Source organism: Vipera ursinii (genome assembly GCF_947247035.1).
Source record: "Vipera ursinii genome assembly, chromosome: 6".
Taxonomy (NCBI): Eukaryota; Metazoa; Chordata; class Lepidosauria; order Squamata; family Viperidae; genus Vipera; species Vipera ursinii.
In genome coordinates, this window is record NC_139515.1 from 62207775 (window position 1) to 62231375 (window position 23601).

The 23601-nt window shown below is 40.0% G+C and overlaps 1 protein-coding gene across 2 annotated transcripts in view; it reads left to right on the forward strand.

Annotated features, from left to right (window-relative positions):
* The first annotated feature begins 5330 nt into the window (after positions 1 to 5330).
* The window catches only part of TMEM184B (transmembrane protein 184B), a 41508-nt gene continuing 23237 nt past the window's right edge, over positions 5331 to 23601 (forward strand). Inside the window, exons 1-3 of one of the 2 annotated variants that reach the window (XM_083365795.1) lie at positions 5331 to 5709; positions 12802 to 13024; positions 22308 to 22473. In XM_083365795.1, the coding sequence (XP_083221921.1) occupies positions 12821 to 13024; positions 22308 to 22473 (370 nt within the window). In that variant the 5' untranslated portion in view covers positions 5331 to 5709; positions 12802 to 12820. The remainder of the gene's footprint in view (positions 5710 to 12801; positions 13025 to 22307; positions 22474 to 23601) is intronic. The other variant, XM_083365796.1, reaches the window with a different exon arrangement.

The following is a 23601-nucleotide window of genomic DNA, read 5'->3' on the forward strand; positions in this document are numbered from 1 at the left end:
CCACCACAACGACCCCCAAATCACCTGATAATGATATTACTTAATAATGTGCAAATGTCATTTATGTGCAAGAGTTTTATGCTGAGGACAGAATATACTGGATATGGCGGAGGTACTTATCCTTATATTCAGAGCACTTAAAACTTAATTTCAGTCAGTTGGCAATTGATTCAAAAACTAACTGCTGTATATGCAGAAACTGGTCTGTTAATAAGCAGAAGGTCCAATGAAATTGTAAGACTAAGAGCTAATTAAATAGGAGAACTCCAAGGTTGTGACAGCAATCAAAGAAGAGCTGGTTTAGAGGGAAATCTGAATAAAATAGAGTCAAAAGGGAAAGATTTTTTTAAATGGTGTTTGGATTTTTTTTTAAGGGAAATGTCTGCATTAAGATTACACTAAAGACTACTAGAGCCAGTTTGATTTAGTGTTTAAGGCACCAGGCTAGAAAGTAGGAGACTGTGAGTTCAAGTCCCACCTTAGCCATGAAAGTTGGCCAGGTGACTTTGGGCCAGTCACTCTCTCACAGCCCAGCCAGTGGTGGGATTCAGCTGGTGCACACCACTTTGGCAGAACCAATAGCTAATTTTTTGTTGCCCAGGCCCAGAATGGACTTCCGGAAGTGGCATCCACACAGAGAACCGGTGGTTCACATATTTGAATCCCACCACTGTCCCTAGAGAAATAATATCTCTAGATTTTTTTCTTTACTATGCTATATCCAGAACTGAAAATTATCTACCTACACCACTCAGTAACAGCACACACATACTATAATAAGGGAAGGATGGAACTGAGATCCCCATGAGAAGTTATTAAGGACATGACAAAAGATTTGACAGAAAGAGGAAGACGAGAAAGGGAGCTAAAGTCCCAATTCATATTTGTTAGCCAGTGGAAAAACCAGTGGTTTGGGAAAGGTGCAGCAGTATAAAGCAGGCAACAGATCTTTTGAGACTAGATTTCCCAGGGGGGAAGAATCTGCTCTACCAGCAATCCTGCATAAATACAACCTTCACTTACTGCGTGAAATATAAATGGAGTTAGAATCAGTTTAAAAAGATATAACTTGGCTTTAGGGTTGGAATTCAGTAGGAAGTTTCCCAGAAGCTGGGGGACTCCGTTACTGGGGAGGTGCTGGCAAGGCTTTATGATATCACCAATTCCTTCCTCGCTGGTTGGAGAGGAAGACCACGTCTGTACAGGAACACAGAAACAAAAGGAGAGAAGGAAAGCAAAAAACAAGAACACACACAAAAAAAAACAAGGACCAGCACTGCTTCAAGCAGAAACACAAAGATTTGCACACATACTACACAATTTCCTCTGTGACTTTGATTATCTTCCCTTCTAATAATTACTCAAACTCTGCCATTTAAATCTCTGATCCTTTCCCAGAAGCACCCTCTCCTTGAGCACCCTGAGTGTAAGGCAACTATCCATACAAATGGAGAACAGACACTCCAACACTCCTTGAAAGGGAACAAAGATTTTAAACAGGATCAAAGGATCACAAACCACAAGCTTCATAAGTCCTGGAGCAACTGATGCGGGGTGGGTGGGGGGAGAAGTAAAAACAGAAACATACATCAATGATTCTGACAGAGACAGAATTGGGAAACCTCATAAAACAGGTCAATAGACCTACAACCCTACTCCTAGATAACATGTGAGTGGTCCTCCTAAATGGACTGAATAGAGCACCTTGTGTCTTCTGACAGATGGCACTATTAGCCTAAGAAAGGTTAAGGTGGGACTTGCTTTGGGATGGCACCTGCCATAGCACCTTCAGAAGGCAGAACAGAAGCATTAGCGACCAACACATGCCATGAAAGTCAATGTGGTGTTAGCAATCCAGGTATTGGGCTGGTACTCCAATCTCAGCCGTGGAAGCTTCAGGAGAGACCTTAGTTACTCTTTCAGTCCAACCTGTCTCACACAAGTTATTGTAGGGAAAGAGGATTGGAATACTATAGATGTTGCTTTGAGCTAGTAAATGAAAAAGCAGGATGTAATTCTAAGAAATAAATCCCCATGGATCTTAACAGTTATTCCGAAGAATGTAAGATGCAGGAATCACATCTGAAGCTAAATTCAGATTTGCTTCAAGGATGTTGTATTCATATTATCTTGCCATCACATAATCAGAAGTTAGTTCTGCTATGATGGGTGCTCAGCTGGTGGTTGAAAAATTGCTGCTGTGGGACAGAGGACATAGTCTGGATGTCATTCTTTCAGGATGCCGCATGATCCAGAGAAGATAGCAAGGCTATTGTCACAGAAATGGATGACCTATTTGAAATTAGAAGTTAGTTAACCCCCCCCCCACCTTTGATATCAAAATTGGGCTTCCATGTTTTGTAGTTTCCTCCCAAGTTTTCCCCCTTTCTTCATCAGATTATGGATAGAAGAATCTCCTCTTGGTAGAGATGACCTATACTTGTAAAAGACTGAGGGGAATAGATGAAGACACTTCTGAAGAACTGAAGATTCCAGCCAATGTCTTTATCATCCAGGTCTCACATGCTCACTTTGACACCAGTTGATGTTACTTTATCAATCAATCAATCAATCAATCAATCAATCAGAATAGAGCTGCAGGTCTTCTAGTCCAGCCCCCTGATCAAGTAGGAGACCCTGTACCATTTCAGACAAGTGACTGTTCAGTCTCTTCTTAAAAACCTCCAGTGATGTAGCACCCACAACTTCTGAAGGCAAGCTGTTCCACTGGTTAATTGTCCTCACTGTTAGGAAATTTCTCCTTAATTCCAGGTTGCTTCTCTCCTTGATTAGCTTCCATCCATTATTTCTTGTCCGGCCCTCTGGTGCTTTGGAAAATAAATTGGCCCCTTTCTCTTTGTGGCAGCTTCTCAAATACTGGAATACTGCTATCATGTCCCCCCAGTCCTTTTCTTTAGACTAGCCAAACCCAAATCCTGCAATTATTCTTCATATATTTTAGTCTCCAGGCTTGTTTTAATCATTTTAGCTGCTCTTCTTTGCACTTTTTCCAAAGTCTCAACATCTTTTTTGTAAAGTGGTGACCAAAACTGGATGCAGTATTCCAGATGTGGACTTACTAAGGATTTACTTTACTAAGGCTTATTAATACTTCACATGATTTTGATTCCTTGACAAATAGGTAGAGGTTTTCATTGTCTCAAGGGGAAGGGCTAGGGAGGTATGTCTGCACAGCTACTTTTTCCTTCTTTTCTCTTATGGATGAACACTTCTTCTGGGCTCCATTGTTTTCTTTTGTTCAGCGTTACATGAATGTGTGTTGGAGGGCCATTCTTTGGATACATATGCCTTATTCCCAAGTCCCTTGGTTGGGATTTGGCCTCAAGGGAACCATCTCTTTGGATGAAGACTCTCCTCTCACTTATCTCTTGACATTAGCTTTGTGGTTCAACAGCCTCAAGATATAAAGATATGCTATAGTGTTTAATGCTCATATTGAGTGGAAGCTTGTATTTCCATCTATCTATCTATCTATCTATCTATCTATCTATCTATCTATCTATCTATCATCTACCTATCTCTGTTTTCAAATATATAAAGAAAGTTGGTCCACCATACCTGGATTTCAAAATCTCTGGACAAACATTTGCAGCAGAGATCAGTTTTGAGAAGAGCAAAGGCTTTACATAAATATAGCAAAAGGGTATTGCAATGTGTATCCACGTATTTATGTTTGTGTTTATGCATGACTGTGAGACAGAGGGAAAGAAAGAGACAAGGTACCATCCCATGGGTTCCATATTAACATTTGTTTTTCCACAAATCCTTTCCTCAGATATTTCTTTGTCTCTGGCTTCAAGAGCATCCCCTAGTGTCGTCTTGCAACAAGATCACCAAGAAATATTTTTCTCATATTATCAAGCAAAAATAGGAATAGTGAATTGTGTGGAAAAACTGTAATTTTGTATTCGTTAAACATTTTTTTTCTTCCTTTCCAGTTTGCACTTTTCAATCTGGTTTACTGAGCTTAACCAAGACTCCCTAGATTAGGGATTCCCAAAGAGTTTCATTGTATAGTAATGCTTTCATTATTTATTTTTGTTGATTTTGATGTTTGGATTTTTAAGGGAGGTGTGTACATTAAGATTACACTAAAGGAAAGTGTGAAAACAAAGTGTTTTGGAACCCCTATTCTAGATGAATAATATCCCTAGATTTTTGTCTTTACATACTATATCCAGAACCAAAAATAATCTAACTACACGACTCACCCCTTTATGGAAAGCACAGATATGTAACTTCATTGGCCAACAAGAAAAGTTCCCCCAAACATAAGATGCCTAAATTCTGGAATTTCTCCAAAATGTTACAAAGTAGACAACAAATTTTTAGTCCTCCGGGTTGGGTTTGAAGATTACATGAGGCATAATTGGTGACCATTAAAATCTAAAGAAGTTAGATCTAACTTAAGAACACGCTCTATTATCAGATTGCCCGCACCCCATGATCTAATGAGAAGAACGTCTCTCATATTTTTATACCTGATACTTCAATTTGAAATACAAGCTGAAACGGATGTTAAATAATTGCAACTGTGAGATTTAAAAACCCAAATTTTGATACTCACAACTCAAAGACAAGTCTGGTTAACAAAAACAAAGATTTATTGAAAAGAAATTGAAAATAATAAAGAAAATAATAAAGAAAGAAAGCGTTTGCAAACGCGGCCTCTTAGACCCTTCCCAAGTTGGATTGGGTTCAAAGAGCGCACTGAGCAAGTTTCAAGGTAGGCATTTTATACTTTTTCACGATACATGCCATTCCTAAGAAGCTTAACTCATTCTTTGAAGTTGTTTCCTATTTCTAAAGGGGTCCTTCTGACCATTTCCATCTATCCATTATGATCTTATCTAGATCTTATCTCGTTTACTTGTAATTTCCACCTTGGTTGTAATTTCCACCTTGGTCGGATGTTCCTGTCTCTCGGAAGCTTTTTAACATTTCAAAAGAATTTGTTGATTACTATTTGTGAGTTCTCTGTCTGAGCAGGAAATAGATAGCCCCGCATCTTAGTGTTACGTTTGATACAATTCATTGGTGTTAGATTTTATACAATTTATAAAAGAACAACCTTTATTTATTTTCCTTTACAACTGTCCTTGGACTTTCGCTCCAAGAACAAACTGTTGAAAGATGGAGAGCGAGGAAAAACACGACGCGACATCTTTAAGCGGCCGCGTCCAGCGCGCTGAGGCCCACTGGAGAGTCTCTCTCTCTCTCTCTCTCTCTCTCTCGAAGGCGGGTGAGAAAGGGGGAGAAGACGGTACCATCTCCTTAGAGGCCGCTGGTTACGTCACCCGCTTGTGGCTCCTCCCTCTCCCCTCGGGTGGGGGAGGGAAGCCGTGAACGAAGAGAAGGGACGCCAGAGCCTTCGCGCCTGCGCAGCACAATTTCGTGCCTTCTGTGCAATTTCTCGTCCGCTCGCCCTCCCCCCCTTTTCTTCTTCCAAGCCCTTTAGGGCCGCGGCGGTGAGTCCCGGTGGAGGATTTACAAGTGGCTCCGCGACGGGACGTAGAGCAGCTGCGAAGCCACCGAGCTCTACCGGGGAAGCCTCGGCCCGGCCATGGGGTCCTGAGGGCCTTTCTCCCTGCCCGTTCCCGGAGGGTCGGGACCCTGGCAGAGAAGGGAAGGGGAGCGGCGGCGGCGGCGGCAGCGGCGGCCACTGGTGTTTGCAGTGCCTCGTGGCGGGTGAGGGCGCAGTGGGAAGGTGGATGGATGGGGAGGAGGGATCGGTGCTGAGATGATGGGCATAGCGGCAAAGCCTGAGAGCGGTGGCCTGACTCCCCAGGTGGGGTGGGGAGTTTGTTGCCTGGCACTTGGCGTGGTGTTGACGAGCGTCTGGCCGCGATAATGCTTAGACTGCAGGGGTCTTCAAACTTGGCCCTTTTATGACTTGTGGACTTCAACTCCCAGAATTCCTCAGCCAGCTTTGCTGGCTGAGGAATTCTGGGAGTTGAAGTCCACAAGTCATAAAAGGGCCAAGTTTGAAGACCCCTGGCTTAGAGCGAGTGAGAAAGATGGGGAAAGGTGAATGGCAGCAAACTCCTGCTCGGGGTTGATGGCGCAGGAGGATGGGTGGTCCTGGGATGCACGTTGGCATTGCCCACTTGGGTGGAGCGGCAGTAGAAATAAGCCGTGGGTGGTGAGCAGCACAGCCTGGGTCTAAGGGGAGCAACGTGGCACCACTGAAAGTGGGTTTGGAGTTACCTCTCAGCAGCTTGGTCTGGAGTCTTGGTTGTGATAATAGAGTGTGCCTTCTGTAGGAAGCCTTTTACCTATATAAGTTGACAGCCCAGCTTATTTTCAGAGTAGTCAAAGCAGCTTAAATATTTGTAGCACAGAAGGATAGCCCCATGATTTTTCAGTGGTGCAGCGTGGTTCTTGAAGGGCATAGTGTGGGGTTAAATATGGGTACTGTGCGCAGTGGAACAAAACTAAATTCTGATGTGAATGGTTGCAGGAGAAATGGCACATTTAGTGCCACATTAATGGCTTGTGTGGATTACCTAACTATGTCCACTTCACATAGGAAATACTTTGTTCTTTCCATCTGAGAACTTGCATGCAAATACCAATATTTGAAGGGTCGTCATTTTTTTTAAAAAATGGAGAATATTTAAGCATGCTAATTTAGTTGAATCTCCTACCTTTCTCATCCTCTACAGTTTCAATGCTATTGATTATTTCCTTTTGCTTGACAATGGAATCGTGACATACTTTGAATTCACAACCCCATATTTCAAAATACAGAAATGCCTGCTAATACCCTTAATAAATAGAAAAGTATTGTGTATGTAAAGTATTGTGTATACAGTGTATTTCACAGCTCAGCGGCATATCTTCAGATTTTTCTAATTTTCATTATCAGCTAAATGTAAGTTAGTCTTCTGAAAAGAGTAAATAGATACTACTGTATATTACTGCATATAGTGATCAATTACTTTTTATATCTTAGAAATAACTCTAATGGTCAACAGCAGCAGCTCTTTGAAATTGCTGCCAGTGGTATCATAGGATGCCAAGGAGAAAGAACAATAATGAACTATTGAGGGAAGATGGGATTTAAGTATGCATTAACTTATTTTTAAAATTACGCTTTCCTGTTTTGTTCTTCCATAGAATTACACTCAGATTTCTGTCAAGACATTTAATCCTGTTTCACCCTATGGGAGTCTTTAAAAACTAATCTAAAACACAATGATTAAAAAAACAAAGCAACTTTTAAGATAGGATGGATCTTGAAAATAACAGTTTTCAATACATGGCAGATTTTTTTCTGAAAGAATAGCACTTTGCATTTATATTGTCAACTTATCAAAGCTGTATTGTATGTTTTAATTAGAATATTAGTGTGTGATGTAATGTGACAAGTTTTTCTGACTTGGAGTTTCATTTTTTTTAAAAGACAAACTAACAACAGCAAAAGTATTCACTGCAGGTTAGTTTTGTTTGTCACTGCAAATGCTGAATGAGAAGGCAACAAATTAGCTTGTGTTCAGGGAGTAAGAACATGACGATTTGAACATGTAATGCAGCATGGTGATCATTTTAATCACCCCTGTGGGATGCAATTTACTGGAAACAAATAGGGGAGGGGTGAATTAAAAACCAAATTCTATCTGCTATATAATATTTTCTTAAAAGATGTATATTAACTATTGTTGCTCATGTTATACAGTAATATTTAGCCTTGGTCATATATTGCAGATTAAGAGTATTTATGATAGAAACTATTATATATGAAACTATGTTATGGAAATAGAAGAAGTTGTCCAAGTAGTCCTCAGTTGGGACCTGAACATCAGTCACTAAATGATGCAGTTGTCAAACAAAACATCATGTGATTGGACCTGAATTTATGACCATTTTTACTGTAGCAAATCTGGCTTCCTCAGTTGACTTGTTGGAAGCCAACTGGGAAGGTTGTAAATTGTGATAACATGACCACAAGATGCTGCAACTGAGGTAAATACTAGCAGGTAGTGTGACGATCATACAAGTGCACGTCAACTACCGGTTGTCACTTTTTCTGAAGCCATCAAAACTTCAAACCACTATTAAATGAACAGTCATAAGTTGAGACTACCTGAAATACTATAATGCATGTTTCCAGCTATTATGTTCTGCAGCAGTTCATATATTCAGTTTCTTCCATGGAAAGCTCACTTTCTATATAAAGATTTTTAATTAAGTACTGTACATATTGAAAATTTAAAGCATGTAACATTTCTCAGCTTATATTTGCTCACATACACACCTGTCTAACTTTCTTTTATTTGGAGTAACCCCTTCCACCCATATTAGGTATTTTTTTTTGTCTAACATTCTTGCAATGTTCCATATGCAAGCAATCAAGTTATTTTACATCTTCATTCTATGTTAAGTCAGTTATACAGTGAAAGCCTTTTACCATGAAATTCATTTTCAATGTAGTTTTTCTCCTCTATTAACTTATATTTTTCTTTAATGCACGTGTGTGTGGGTGGGTTTGTAAAATGAATGTATGTGATAGGACATTCTTTTTTTGGAAAGAGACAGGAAATAAGTCAAAAGGGAGTAGTCTAGTTACTTTTCCTTTGAATATATCAGACCAAGGCTACCGTAGGGTGTGCCTATTTCCTAACATCATTATTTCCTAACCCTAACCCTAACATCATTATGACAATCAATATTCAGAATATTAAGAAGAAACGAAACAAGAAACTGATCCTGCAAGTAGAGATTCATTTTCATAAACTGATAAATGGGCATAGTTTCCTCCCCCTAATCTTCAAAATAATACCTGTTATTTTTGAGGTGCATCAAGTAAATAGATTTGCGTCTGAGGTTATTTTGAATAATTAATTAAATTCTCTAGTTTTAGTTACATAGATTATTTATTAACAATAAAGCATGTTGTAGTAATTAGTTTGTGGGAAATGAATTACAAGCTTAAAACATTTGTTATTATGTACTTAGTTATAGGCAAGCAAGAATTCAAAAACAGAAGTTTTAAACCTCCTACCTGTTCAGATGGAAAAGAAAAGTCAATTCTATCTGCTATTCAGCACTACTACATAGATAGATGCTCCACTCACTCAAAAACAACTACTACATCTATATCAATCCAGTGTCTGTAGTCCTCTACTTACAACCCTTCTTTAGTGACTTTGAAGTTACAATGGCACTGAAAAAAGTGACTTATGGCTATTTTTCACACAACTGTTGCACCATCCCCATGGTCATGTGATCAAAATTTGGAAGCTTGGCAACTGTCATATTTATATAGATGCTGTGTCCTAGGGTCATGTGATCCCATTTGGCAACCTTCTGAAAACCAAAGTCAATGGGGAAGCCAGATTCACTTAACCATGTTACTAATTTGACAACTGCAGTGATTCACTCAACAACTGGACAAGGAAGGTCACAAAAATGGGGCAAAACTCAATAATGTCTCACTTAGCAACATAAATTTTGGGTTCAATTGTAGCCATAAGTAGTGGACTACCTGTAATGCTTATTTGAACCAGGTAACAAAGGAAAAATACTCTGGTTTTGCTGATTTCTGTTATTAAACACTGGAGGCTCCAAAAAAAAAAAGTAACTGCACTGTTCCATTCAGGTTTATCTTTGACATACTCAGGATCAATTAAGCCCAGATACAACTTTGGGACAAAGTGCAGAACATTATTTAGGAAAATAAGTGGGAAGATTCCCAATTCAGCAAGACTGTTTTTTTTTTTTTTTGCTTTTACGTGAAAGTAAAATATACTTTGTAAAGAAGATACCCTCCAATATTGGGTTCTAAAATAATTAACATTATTCATACATTTGCCTTTTATTGACTGATTTACAACCATCACAGTGTCCTGCAATTGTGTGATCAAAATTTCAGCACTTGGCAACTGATACGCATTTGGAATAGTTGCAGGATCCCTTTGCAGACTTCCCAGGGGGCTTCCCACAAGCAAACTCAGTGGGGGAAGTCAGATTTGCTTAACTTATTTATTTCCCCACCGTCTTGAAGGAGGCGGTGGTGAGACCTCTCCTCAAGAAGCCTGCCATGGACCCAGCTGTATTGAACAACTTTCGTCCAGTCTCCAACCTTCGCTTTCTTGCGAAGGTTGTTGAGAGTGTGGTGGCGCATCAGCTCCCTCTGGTCCTGGATGAAGCGGATTATCTGGACCCTTACCAATCGGGTTTCAGGCCCGGGCACAGCACGGAGACGGCATTGGTCGCTCTGGTGAATGATCTCTGGAGGGCTCGGGATAGGGGATATTCCTCTGTCCTAGTCCTATTAGACCTCTCGGCGGCTTTCGATACCATCGACCATGGTATCTTGCTGCGGCGTCTCAGGGGATTGGGAGTGGGAGGCACAGTTTTTCAGTGGTTCTCCTCCTATCTCCTGGGACGCTCGCAGTCGGTGTTGGCAGGGGGGCAGAGGTCGACCCCTAGGACTCTCGCTTGTGGAGTCCCTCAGGGATCGGTCCTCTCGCCCCTCCTGTTCAACATCTATATGAAACCGCTGGGTGAGATCATTCGTGGTTTTGGAGTTGGGTATCATCAATATGCCGATGAAACCCAACTTTTTATTTCGACCCCAAACCACCCCAGTGATGCCCTCTCTGTGATGTCCCGTTGCCTGGAGGCGGTTCGGATCTGGATGGGGAGGAACAGACTTCAGCTCAACCCTGACAAGACTGAGTGGCTGTACATTCCGGCATCCCGGGACATTCAAAATGTTCCATCTCTTTCTATGGGGGGTGAGCTCTTACCCCCCGTGGATAGGGCTCGCAACTTGGGAGTCCTCCTAGATTCACGGCTTACCCTGGAAGATCATATAGTGGCCGTGACTAGGGGGGCTTTCGCCCAGGTTCGCCTGGTGCGCCAGTTGCGACCCTATCTGAACCGGGATGCCCTGTGTACGGTCACTCATGCGCTCGTGACCTCTCGCCTTGACTACTGTAATGCTCTCTACATGGGGCTTCCCTTGAAGACCACTCGGAGGCTCCAACTGGTACAGAATGCGGCCGCGAGAGTTGTCTTGGGAGTTTCCCGGTACTCCCATGTTACACCTTTGCTCCGCGAGCTGCATTGGTTACCAGTTGTCTTTCGGGTGAGGTTCAAGGTTTTGGTTACGATCTTTAAGTCCTTACATGGCATGGGTCCGGGATACCTCAGGGACCACCTGCTGCCGGCATCAACTCCCCTCCGCCCTGTGCGTTCCCACAGAGAGGGCCTCCTCAGGGTGCCGCCAGTCAAGGAATGCCGACTGGTGGCCCCCAGGGGGAGGGCCTTCTCTGTGGGCGCTCCGGCATTATGGAACCAACTGCCGGTGGAGCTCCGGACGGCATCAGACCTCCGAACTTTCCGTCGTGGCCTGAAGACCCACCTATTTGAAACGGCTGGTCTGGCCTGACGGGGGATTATGGGTTTTAATTTGTCATTTTAGATTTGTATTACTGTTTTTAACTGGGCATGGGTTTAATCTTTTTTAATTTTTGTATTGTCTTTTTTATATATGCCCTGTGAACCGCCCTGAGTCTCTACCAAGGAGAAGGGCGGTATACAAATTAAATAAAACTTGAAACTTGAAACTTGCTGTTTGATATGACTATGCCAAAAAAAGGTGGTAAAATGGAGCGAGTTTCACTTAATGATTGCATTACTTAGTTATGAAGTTCTGGTCCCAGTTGTAATCATAAGGAGACAGGTAGTCCCTGACACCATTTGTTTAATGAGAGTTTAAAGATATGACAGTGATGAAAAAAAGTTATTTCCAAGCACTGCTCTCACTGTTGCAGCATCCCTGCGGTCATGGGATTGAGGCACTTGGCACACAGCATGTGTTTACAATGGTTGGAGCATCCTGGGGTCAAATCATTATCATTTGTGACCTTCCCAACTTAGCTTCTGATGCACAAGTAAATGGGAGAAGCAAGATTTTCTTAATGATTTGTTTAATGGCTATGAAAAAAGGTTATAAAATTTGGTATGGTTCACTTAACAACCACATAACTTAGTGTCAGAAGTTCCATGCCCAGTTATGATTGTAAGTCAAGAACTATCAGTATTGTAGAGTATAATTTCAGATTTTTAAAACTAAATGGATTTGCTGGATTTTGACGACATTATTTTGTCCAGAATAAAAGTCAACAGGCTAATGTTGTCAAAGAAAATACAATAACTACCTGAAGGATATTTTAATAGCATGTTTGCTGATTACATACATACTTGTCTTGTAAGGCTGATCTCTAGCAAGGTCTGTCAAGTATCAGAACTTTATATCATTTTTTAAAAATGAACTGACTACGTAGATTACTACATACTGTAGGTGTAAAAACATCTAGTTTCTCTTTAGTATCACATCATAATCTCATATGTTCTGTTTTGAATTGCTGCTGTTTCTTTTTTGGAGCAAAGGTTGTATCAATTTTGGAAATGGATTTATGTATTTATTTAATTATTTACTGGGCTTATAGGCCACATAAATTGAAGCCAGTTCTGAGCAGTGCACATCTCAATCTTTTATAGATTGAGTTAAAAACAAACAATGCACATTACATTTCTACAGATTAGTTTCTTCTATCCTTCTGTGTTTTTTAACTCAAGGATAACCATGCTGTGTGTATTATAAATACATAAATAAGTTGTATCAATTATTTCCTCTATATGTTTAGCACTGATGGCAATTTTTCCCCCAAAATTCATGTAGTTTTGTCTTAGCATTTTTGGATTATGTCTACATTATTTCAAGTCATTCTGCTGATTTTTTCCCCTCCTCTTTCAATTTTCCTGTAGGTTTGAACAACAAAAAATAATGATGATTGTAGTAACTGGAGCCATGTCAGTGCCTGAGTCAGCTTTCCCAGCCAGCACCCCTGCTACAGCCCCTAATTTATCCAGGATGCCTGAGGATGGCAGCCTCACTGCAGTGGAGCAGCCAATATTCCTAATGACAACTGCTGCCCAGGCCATCTCAGGTTTCTTTGTGTGGACAGCTGTGCTGATCACCTGCCACCAGGTAAAACAAACAATTTAACATTTTAAATTGCTCTCCATTAACTTTATTATCTAGTAAAGAAGGAGCTTGTTTTCCTAAATGTTGTTATCCCATTAACATAATCCAGTCTCCTTTTAACTATGAGCACTGCTGTTTTGCATGTTGTAATGACCTGCAGCATGTATGAGGGCAATTTGGAAATAAACCTCCATTTGGTTATCAATGACAGACACTCACAGTTACAGAACTTTTATTAGACACATTAGACCATGGCTTTTCAACCAGTGGTACGGGTACCACCTGTAATACATTGGCACCTGGCAAGTGGTACGTGACCATCCTAGAAAAGTAACGGGGGAAGGGAATGAGTTGAACCGGTGGCAGCACAGCACAAGTCTAAGCGAGAGATGGCTGGAGCTAGGCGATTGGTGGTACTCAGATGTTGCCATATCCTAAAAATGGTACAATTGGTGAAAAGGTTGAAAAGCCCTGCGTTAGAAAACTACAACATTACATTACTTTTCAACATAATTGCCATTCAAATTGAGGCACTTGTCATAAAATCTTAGAAGGTTAGTAGTAGTCACTCGGTGCCAAATCTGTGCTATAGTGATCAAAAACATCCCAACGGAACAGCTTCAAAAGTTCTTGGGTGCGTCTGACGGTGTGTGGGCGAGCATTATCATGAACCAACATCACACCGGAAGTCAGCATGCCCCGACGATTGTTATGGATGGGTCGTCTGAGTTTTCATAACGTTTCACAGTAGACTTCTGAACTGATAGTCAAACCACACTCCATGAGCTTCACTAGCAGTACTCCTTTGGCATCTTCGCATTTGGCAGGATTTTCTATGGCACCACTTCTGGTGTGGTGTTGGTTCAGTATGGATTTAGGGCAGGCACGTCTACCTAGGGATTAGCACAGTTCTGTGTTAGCAAATTGTTACGTTGGGATGAGGGGATTTTTAAAGGACCATGTCCACCCATTAGATAATAGGTTCCATTTTAGCAAGCAAGTAGATGAAGCTGATAGATCAGCCTTTTAAGCAGGATTTTACTGCATAGTGACTGGTTCTATTCTACTCACAGATATCTTATCAGAACATAGGGCTACAAAACATGCTGTTTCTCTTTCCTCCTCTTCCTCCATTGTGGTTTTGTTTTGCATTCTTTCCCAAGCTGTTCTATCTGGATTTTAAAGCAAAAAATTGCTTCATAAATATGTTTTATATGATTTGGATTTTGAATTATATTTTGGTTGAACAGTTTTCCTGACGGTATGGAAGGGTTACTGCTTTTATGTTGTTCCAAATCCTCTGCACTTTTAAGAGAAAGTAGGTCATTGTAATTCAGAGTGATATAACTTGACTTTGAGCACAGATAGACTCATGGCAATAATTGTAGGACAATTTTTTTTTAAAAAAAAATAAAGTTTGCCAATGGAAGTATGATTCTTTAAAGAAGAATTTGAATGTTTTAAAATGAAAATGGTTTATATTTTGATTTTATATCTAGGAGATTTTTTGAGATATATCTTTAATTTTTAGTTCACGTTTTGTGAGTATTCTGTTGACTGAATGCATAATTTGAATACATAATGCTTTATTATATAGTAACCATTAAATTTATAGTTTAGAGGTGGGGAGGCTGCAAATCTGGCATGCATTGAGTCTCCAAATTCTTTTAAACTGATCCTGTTTCCAGTATTATTTCCCTTAACATACAGGTGTGATAATTCTTTAATACCTTATTTTGGGAGGAACCAAAAAAATTATTTAAAAAAAGCACAGGACTTTTTTTCTTCTAGTTGCAATACAAATGGTTACTGATAATTTCTTAAAAACAAGGTTACTGAAAATTTCAGTATAATATAAAGCAATGGTGTATAAGATAAGTAAGGCTCAAAAGGAAGCTATGTGTATTTTTTTTTCAACTTGCCCACTTCTTTACAAATTGAATCTAGACAGTAATTTATAGGGGAAAGTGGAGGAGTATGAAATTTACAGAAAATCAAATGTCACTTTTAGCTTTTAAAATGATGAGGCAAATAGTCATTTCAGGCTGGAGACATTTAGATAAGGTAAGGTAGGATAGGATAAGATAAGATAAGATAAGATAACCTTTATTGTCACTTTTTTCTGCAAACACACTGGCACACAGACGTGTGTGTATCCATACATATATGTATATACATATTCTGCCTCATCTCTCTCTCTCTCTCTCTCTCTCTCTCTCTCTCTCTCTCTCTCTCTCTCTCTCTCTCTCTCTCCTTGATTCTATTTTAGAATTCTTCATAATTTTTGTATATAAGGAATGCACTTCACTGATAATATATTTGGCTAATTTAGGAATATTATACATTTAATTATATAGGGATAGGTGGGAGGATGATGATGAAAAGTTGTGATTCATAATGTTTAGTAAACCTTTGGCATCATCTTCCCACTTTGTACCTCTGTTTAGTCTTAGTACATAGAATAAATAGCACTGTTTGATTCTTTCTCCCCATTCTAACTGTCATCATTGTTATGACTAGTTTCACTGCAGTGAGAAGAAGAGATATATCCACTTTTCTCCCACCATAGTCAGTGACACTTTTTAATTATTAGATAATGACTATCAATTGTAGAACATCTTCATGATATTGAATCAACTGGTAGATTAGGATTCAGAAGTGGATTACTTTCAGACCCAAAACCAAGACTGGCTCATGATAATTCTTCCAAGATGAGTTATTTATTGTTTCACACCTATAGGCAAAATCTTGCTAGACTGACTACTATCTACATTTACAATATACTCTGTGAATTATTAGGGAGGAGCTCTTACGCATGACATCTCAACTGAGTTTCCATTTACTCCTCTGGAATGTACCTCTTCCCTTCTGGGGATTCATCTTCTCGCTAAATTCCATCACATCTATTTATTAATAATAAGAAGCTGTCATTTATCTGCCATTTATTGAGGCAGAAGTAATTCATCTTGTTAATTCTACTTCAAAATTTGACCTGGTCTTTGGATTAGGTATACATGACTCTTAATGGAATTCTAGAGTACAGGAAGGGAGAATTCCTGTTCCATTATCTGTTATAGAATTGCTACAAAAGATTGTCATGGGCACTGATTAATAGTTTTTAAAGACATTCATGGATCTATCTATAGATTACAGATGTGATCTTATAGTTAAACAAGTCTATAAAATTATGTACTTTCTGATAGCCAGATGCTAGGAATAAGCAAAAAATACCTATTTGCTTCCAGTTTGTAAGTTTTCCAAAGTATTTTGTTGGCTGCCCATGGAAGCAAGATGAAACTTTTAATCAAGCAAAACAACATTTCTGTGCAATTATCTTGCATGGTAGTGTTATATTAATTACATTCTAATTAAAGGGTTGTACCAAAGTTTTGATTTGAACTGTATGAGGCAATAATTGAATATTTCATCTTGAAAATCTATTTTCGATATGAAACCCAACATGTTCACAATGACCAATTTCACCATCAAACCTAGTTTTGTACTTTTAATGGAAAGTAACATGAAGTTTCACAGAATGGTTCAGATCAACTTGTTATTTTGCACTCAAACCTTTTTTTCTTTTTTTCAGTAGTCCCTGTATTGAAATACTTGGCATTTTGCTATCTAGAAAAACATTCAGCCCAGGAAAAGCCTATTTCAGAATTATAATTAATAATCAACATTTTTCAACAAGTCCAAATATTAACTTGCAGTGGAAATATGCTGTTAAGTTTAACACAGAACTTTAGACATAGTTTTTAAATTATTTTAAAATTTTAATTTTTTTGGCGTTTGGAAGCATGATGTGCATTGAAAGCATGACTGATGCGCCTATTGCAAATTTAGATGTGTGTTATAACATTTCCTGTTTGGTTTTCAAAAAACACAGTAGGATATTATTATAGTAATCACATGATACAAAGCATTGCCACAACACAAAGGTGGGAATAATCTGCTGTATGCAATGTGCATTTGTGTGTTGGTACTATATTGAAACTATGCACTGTATAGTGATTGATCAGGTTGTAAGCTGTATCTAAATAGTCTGATAGTGAAGCTGTTTGACTTTAGTATCCTTATCTTGTATTAGAAGTCAGAATTTTGTGACTAATCATAGATTGCATCCTATTAGATTAAAATACATCCACAAGAGGGTATACTGTAGATTCCGGCGTATAAGACTACTTTTTAACCCATGAAAATCTTCTCAAAAGTCAGGGGTCATCTTATACACCGGGTGCTGAAAATTTAGGGACAGGGCTGGCTGGAAAACCTGGAGCGGATCTGTCATTTAGTCTGCGCAGGGAAAGCTGGACCAATTGGAGAAGAAGCTGCAGTCTGTGATTTTTTACAGGCTGGGGTCTGGGCGTCTTTCCTTCTAAAGTTGAAGACCAGCTGTAGTATATCCCAACTTGAAAGGCAGGTGGGGAAGGCAGCAGTCAGAGCACCGCTTAGCTCTAAGGACACATTTGACTCAGGAACCGGGTGGGCTGGCTGGAAAACCTGGAGCGGATCTCCCATTTGGTCTTTTTTTAAAAAAATCCCATTTATATCCTGCCCTTCTCCGAACACTCAGGGTGGCTTACAATTTAAAGCACAAATCAATGTGCTTAGCAATAGCCTTCATTCTGTGTATATGCCTGTTTATTAGGGCTTTCACACACACACCCCAAGCAGCATTATTACAAAGTCAGCTTATTGCCCCCAACAATCTGGGTCCTCATTTTACCTACCTTGGAAGGATGGAAAGCTGAGTCAACCTTGAGCCTGGTGGGATGCAAACCTGCACTAATTGCAGGCAGCTGGTTTTACTTAAGGCTCTGCGCAGGGAAAGCTTTAGAGTGAATTAGGAAAAGTGAAAAAGTGAATTAGGAAAATAGGGAACGGTTGCTGGAATTGGATATGTGTAGTTTAACGAAGAGAAGGGTGAGGGGTGACATGATAGCAGGGATCCAATATCTCAGGGGCTGCCACAAAGAAGAGGGAGCCAAGCTATTCTCCAAAGCACCTGAAAGCAGGACAAGAAGCAATGGATGGAAACTAGTCAAGGAGAGAAGCAACCTAGAACTAAGGAGAAACTTCCTGACAGTTAGAACAATTAACCAGTGGAACAACCTGCCTCCAGAAGTGGTGAATGCTCCAACACTGGAAGTTTTTAAGAAGAGACTGGCCAGCCATTTGTCTGAAATGGTATAGGGTTTCCTGCCTTAGCAGGGGGTTGGACTAGATGACCTCCAAGGTCCCCTCCAACTTATTATTATTATTATTAATTATTATTATTATAGTTTAATCCCCTTGCACTGTTTTATGTTTACATGTTTGATGACAAACAGCCTTATGTTTATAAGTGACAGTTTTCCTACTAAGCACCTGCATGTCATAAGCATTTGAATTAAAATTACCATATTAAAATCAAATCTGATGTTTTTTAATTTTTATTTGGTGTGCGTTGGAAGAGGGGTAGTCTTATACGGCGAGTATAGCCCAAACCGTATAATTTATGGATTACTGCCTTGTCGTGGCGAAGGGGCTTGCGTAATTCAATGAAGCTATGAGCTATGCCGTGCAGGGCCACCCAAGACGGAAAGGTCATAGCAGAGAGTTCTGACAAAACGTGATCCACTGGAGAAGGAAATGGCAAACCACTCCAGTATCTTTGCCATGAAAACCCTATGGACAGTACCAAAAGGCAAAACGATATGACGCTGGAAGATGACCCCCTCAGGTCGGAAGGCGTCCAATATGCTACTGGGGAAGAGCAGAGGGCTAGTACTAGTAGCGCCAGAAAGAATGAAGCGACTGGGCCAAAGCCGAAAGGACGCTCAGCTGTGGATATGTCTGGTGGTGAAAGGAAAGTCCGATGCTGTAAAGATTCTTTCTCCATAGGAACCTGGAATGTAAGATCCATGAATCAAGGAAAGCTGGACGTGGTCAAACAAGAGATGACAAGACTAAACATCGACATCTTAGGTATCAGCGAACTAAAATGGACAGGAATGGGTGAATTTAATTCAGACGACCATCAGGTATACTACTGCGGGCAAGAATCCCTCAGAAGAAATGGAGTAGCCTTCATAGTCAATAAAAGAGTAGGAAAAGCAATACTGGGATACAACCCTCAAAATGACAGAATGATCTCAGTTCGAATCCAAGGCAAACCATTCAATATCACAGTAGTCCAAGTCTATGCCCCAACCACCAGTGCTGAAGAGGATGAAATTGACCGGTTCTATGAAGCCCTACAGCACCTTATAGAACTAACACCCAAAAATGATGTCCTTATCATCATGGGAGATTGGAATGCTAAAGTAGGAAGCCAAAAGATAACTGGAATAACAGGCAAGTTTGGCCTTGGAGTACAAAATGAAGCAGGGCACAGGCTGATAGAATTTTGTCAAGAGAATACGATGGTCATAGCAAACACTCTTTTCCAACAACCCAAGAGACGGCTTTACACATGGACATCACCAGACGGTCAACACAGAAATCAGATTGACTATATGCTCTGCAGCCAAAGATGGAGAAGCTCTATACAGTCAGTAAAAACAAGACCAGGAGCTGACTGTGGCTCAGACCATGAGCTTCTTGTTGCAAAGTTTAGGCTTAAATTAAAGAAAGTAGGGAAAAGTGCTAGGCCAGTCAGGTATGAATTAAATCATATCCCTGTTCAATATACAGTAGAGGTGACAAATAGATTTAAGGAATTAGATCTGATAGACAGAGTGCCTGAAGAACTATGGACAGAGGTTCGCAACATTGTACAACAGGTAGCAACCAAAACCATCCCAAAGAAAAAGAAATGCAAGAAAGCAAAATGGCTGTCTGAGGAAGCTTTGCAAATAGCTGAAGAAAGGAGGGAAGCGAAAGGCAAGGGAGAAAAAGAAAGATATGCCCAATTAAATGCAGAATTCCAAAGAATAGCTAGAAGAGATAAGAATGCCTTCTTAAATGAACAATGCAAAGAAATAGAAAAAAACAATAGAATAGGGAGGACCAGAGATCTTTTCAAGAAAATTGGAGAGATGAAGGGAACGTTTAATGCAAAAATGGGCATGATAAAGGACCAAAATGGCAGGGACCTAACAGAGGCAGAAGAGATTAAGAAGAGGTGGCAAAATTACACAGAAGAACTATACAAGAATGAGCTTAACGTCCCTGATAATCACAATGAGGTGGTCACTGACCTCGAGCCAGACATCCTAGAATGTGAAGTGAAGTGGGCCTTAGAAAAGCTGAGCAACAACAAAGCTAGTGGAGGTGACAGTATTCCAGCTGAGCTATTCAAAATCTTAAAAGACGATGCAGTAAAAGTGCTACACTCAATTTGCCAGCAAATTTGGAAAACTCAACAGTGGCCACAGGATTGGAAAAGATCAGTTTACATTCCAATTCCAAAGAAAGGCAGTGCCAAAAAATGTTCAAACTATCGCACCATTGCACTCATTTCTCATGCTAGTAAAGTTATGCTTAAAATTCTACAAGCTAGACTCCAGCAGTATGTGGATCGAGAACTACCAGATGTACAGGCAGGATTTCGAAGAGGCAGAGGAACTAGAGATCAAATTGCTAACATACGCTGGATCATGGAGAAAGCTAGAGAGTTCCAGAAAAACATCTACTTCTGCTTCATTGACTATGCTAAAGCCTTTGATTGTGTGGATCATAACAAACTCTGGCAAGTCCTTAAAGAGATGGGCATACCAGACCATCTTATTTGTCTCTTGAGAAACCTATATGCAGGCCAAGAAGCAACAGTGAGAACTGAACATGGAACCACTGATTGGTTCAAAATTGGGAAAGGAGTCCGGCAAGGCTGTATACTGTCGCCTTGCCTATTTAACTTATATGCAGAGCACATCATGAGAAAGGCAGGGCTAGATGAATCAAAAGTTGGAATTAAGATTGCCGGAAGAAACATCAACAACCTAAGATATGCAGATGATACCACTCTAATGGCAGAAAGTGAAGAGGAACTAAAGAGCCTCTTGTTGCGATTGAAGAAGGAGAGTGCAAAAGTTGGGTTGAAACTAAACATTAAGAAAACCAAGATCATGGCATCTGGCCCTCTCAATTCCTGGCAAATAGATGGGGAAGAAATGGAGGTAGTGACAGATTTTATTTTCCTGGGCTCCAAGATCACTGCAGATGGGGGCTGCAGCCAAGAAATTAAAAGACGCTTGCTCCTGGGGAGGAAAGCCATGGCAAATCTAGACAGCACACTAAAAAGCAGAGACATCACCCTGTCAACAAAAGTGCGTATAGTCAAGGCTATGGTCTTCCCAGTTGCAATGTATGGCAGTGAAAGTTGGACCATAAGAAAGGCTGAGCGCCAAAGAATTGAGGCCTTTGAACTATGGTGCTGGAGAAGACTCTTGCGAGTCCCTTGGACTGCAAGGCGATCAAACCGGTCAGTCCTAGAGGAGATCAACCCTGACTGCTCTTTAGAAGGCCAGATCCTGAAGCTAAAACTCAAATACTTTGGCCACCTAATGAGAAGGAAGGACTCACTGGAGAAGAGCCTAATGCTGGGAAAGATTGAGGGCAATAGAAGAAGGGGACGACAGAGAATGAGGTGGCTGGATGGAGTCACTGAAGCAGTAGGCGTGAGCTTAAATGGACTCCAGAAGATGGTAGAGGACAGGAAGGCCTGGAGGAACATTGTCCATAGGGTCGCGATGGGTCGGACACGACTTCGCAACTAACAACAACAAATAATTTAACAGGAAATGTAAGGGGTCGTCTTATACGCCCAGTCGTCTTATACGCCGGAAAATACGGTACTTTGAAATTAAAATTAACCCCATTGGAAAAGAATCTCATTAAAATTCCCAAATTTTTTTTGTAACATTGAATTGGCAAAATTCCTGTTTTGTGGTATCACTGGAATTTCACTGAAAATAAAATTTACATCTTCATGTTATATGAACTGCAGGACTATTGTTTTTTTTTAAATTAGGTAAAAGGTGTTACGGAGAATATAATTGAAATAATTTCGAAGTATGTTGTATATTTACTAATTAGTTTTGTAAGTCAATCTCACAGGTTATTTTCTAGAACAACATTAGAAGGATAAAATGATGTATGTCAACTTCAGTTCCTGGAGAAAAAGCAGAATCTAACTATAATCAATGAAGACACAACTTCCAGTGACCACATCTGATTAAATTATTATATTTCAATATAAGAAAGCTAGGGGAAAATACTCTTGTTTGGGGTGTCCTTTGAGTTTGATTTTCTTTATGCCATGATTGAATTCTGATCACAGCCTCCATTTTCTCTTATTTAGATCTACATGCACCTTCGCTGCTACAGTTGCCCCAATGAGCAACGCTATATTGTCAGGATCCTTTTCATTGTTCCCATTTACGCTGTTGACTCATGGCTCAGTCTTCTTTTCTTCACCAATGACCAGTACTATGTTTACTTTGGGACAATACGGGATTGTTATGAAGGTAAGGTGTTTGTAAGCATGGGAAGTGGGGAAAAGGAAGGGATGGTAACCATATTAAAAATGATATGATGTTGTTTCTCTTACATTTGATTCTGTGAAAGTACATGCAGTTTCTGACCATGATAATAAGATACCCATAAGTCCTTCCTGAGTGCATCACATATTGACAATAAATTTCTGGATTCCAGAGTTGAAGTTCTCTGAAGTAGCCAGTTGGAATATTGGAAGAAAAGTCCTCCTTTACATATGAAATTTATGCTATTCTATAGTAGAGAAAGATATTGCTCATTATGTAGAAAAGGAAGCTGGATATAAACTGACAGGTATTCTAGTTTCTCTGGGTGCAGGACAGAACCCCACTGTACATGTAGTTGAAAAGTTTCTGGAGGCTGGCTGCAAACACCCCATACTGCAAACATTCCATGCCAAAATCCTGCTTGGATTTCAGGATGAACTTTTTCAGCTAGCCCACAGAAACTAGAAAGAGTCCTGTTGTCTCTGCAGTTCGGCTGCAAATACCCCATGCTACAAACAGTTTGTGCTAAAATTCTGCTTGGTTTTCAACATAGAGCTTTTTCAACTAGCCCTCAGAAATCAGAAGGAGTTCTCTCAGTAGGCGGTAGCAACTTGGGAGTTCCCTGCTAGCTTCCCCATTGACTTTCTGGGAAAGCCATCAGGTAAGATTTCAAATGGCAATCACACGATCGCGGGGCACTTGGTAACCCATTGTAAATGCAAATCGGTTGCCAAGTGTTTTGATCACAATCACATAACTGCGAGGACACTGCAAAGGCTGTAACTTTGGGTACGGGTCAGCGCCATTGTAACTTTGAACAATCACTGAATGAATGGTCTTTAAGTGAGGACTATCTGTTCTTGTATGTAACATTCTTTTGAGTATTTAAGGACGCTGTCATATTCCTTTAATCATCTTTTCTTGAGACTAAACATATCCAACTCTTTCCGGTTCTCTTTGTGGATCCTAGCTCTAATCCCCAGTCATTCCTTCTGTCTTTCTGAGAATTTGTTCCAAAGACTCTGAATCCTTCTTAAAACTATGTGCCAAACTAGAGCAGAATAAAGGGGAACAATTCTTTCCTAATTTAGAAATATATTGATACAGTGTAAA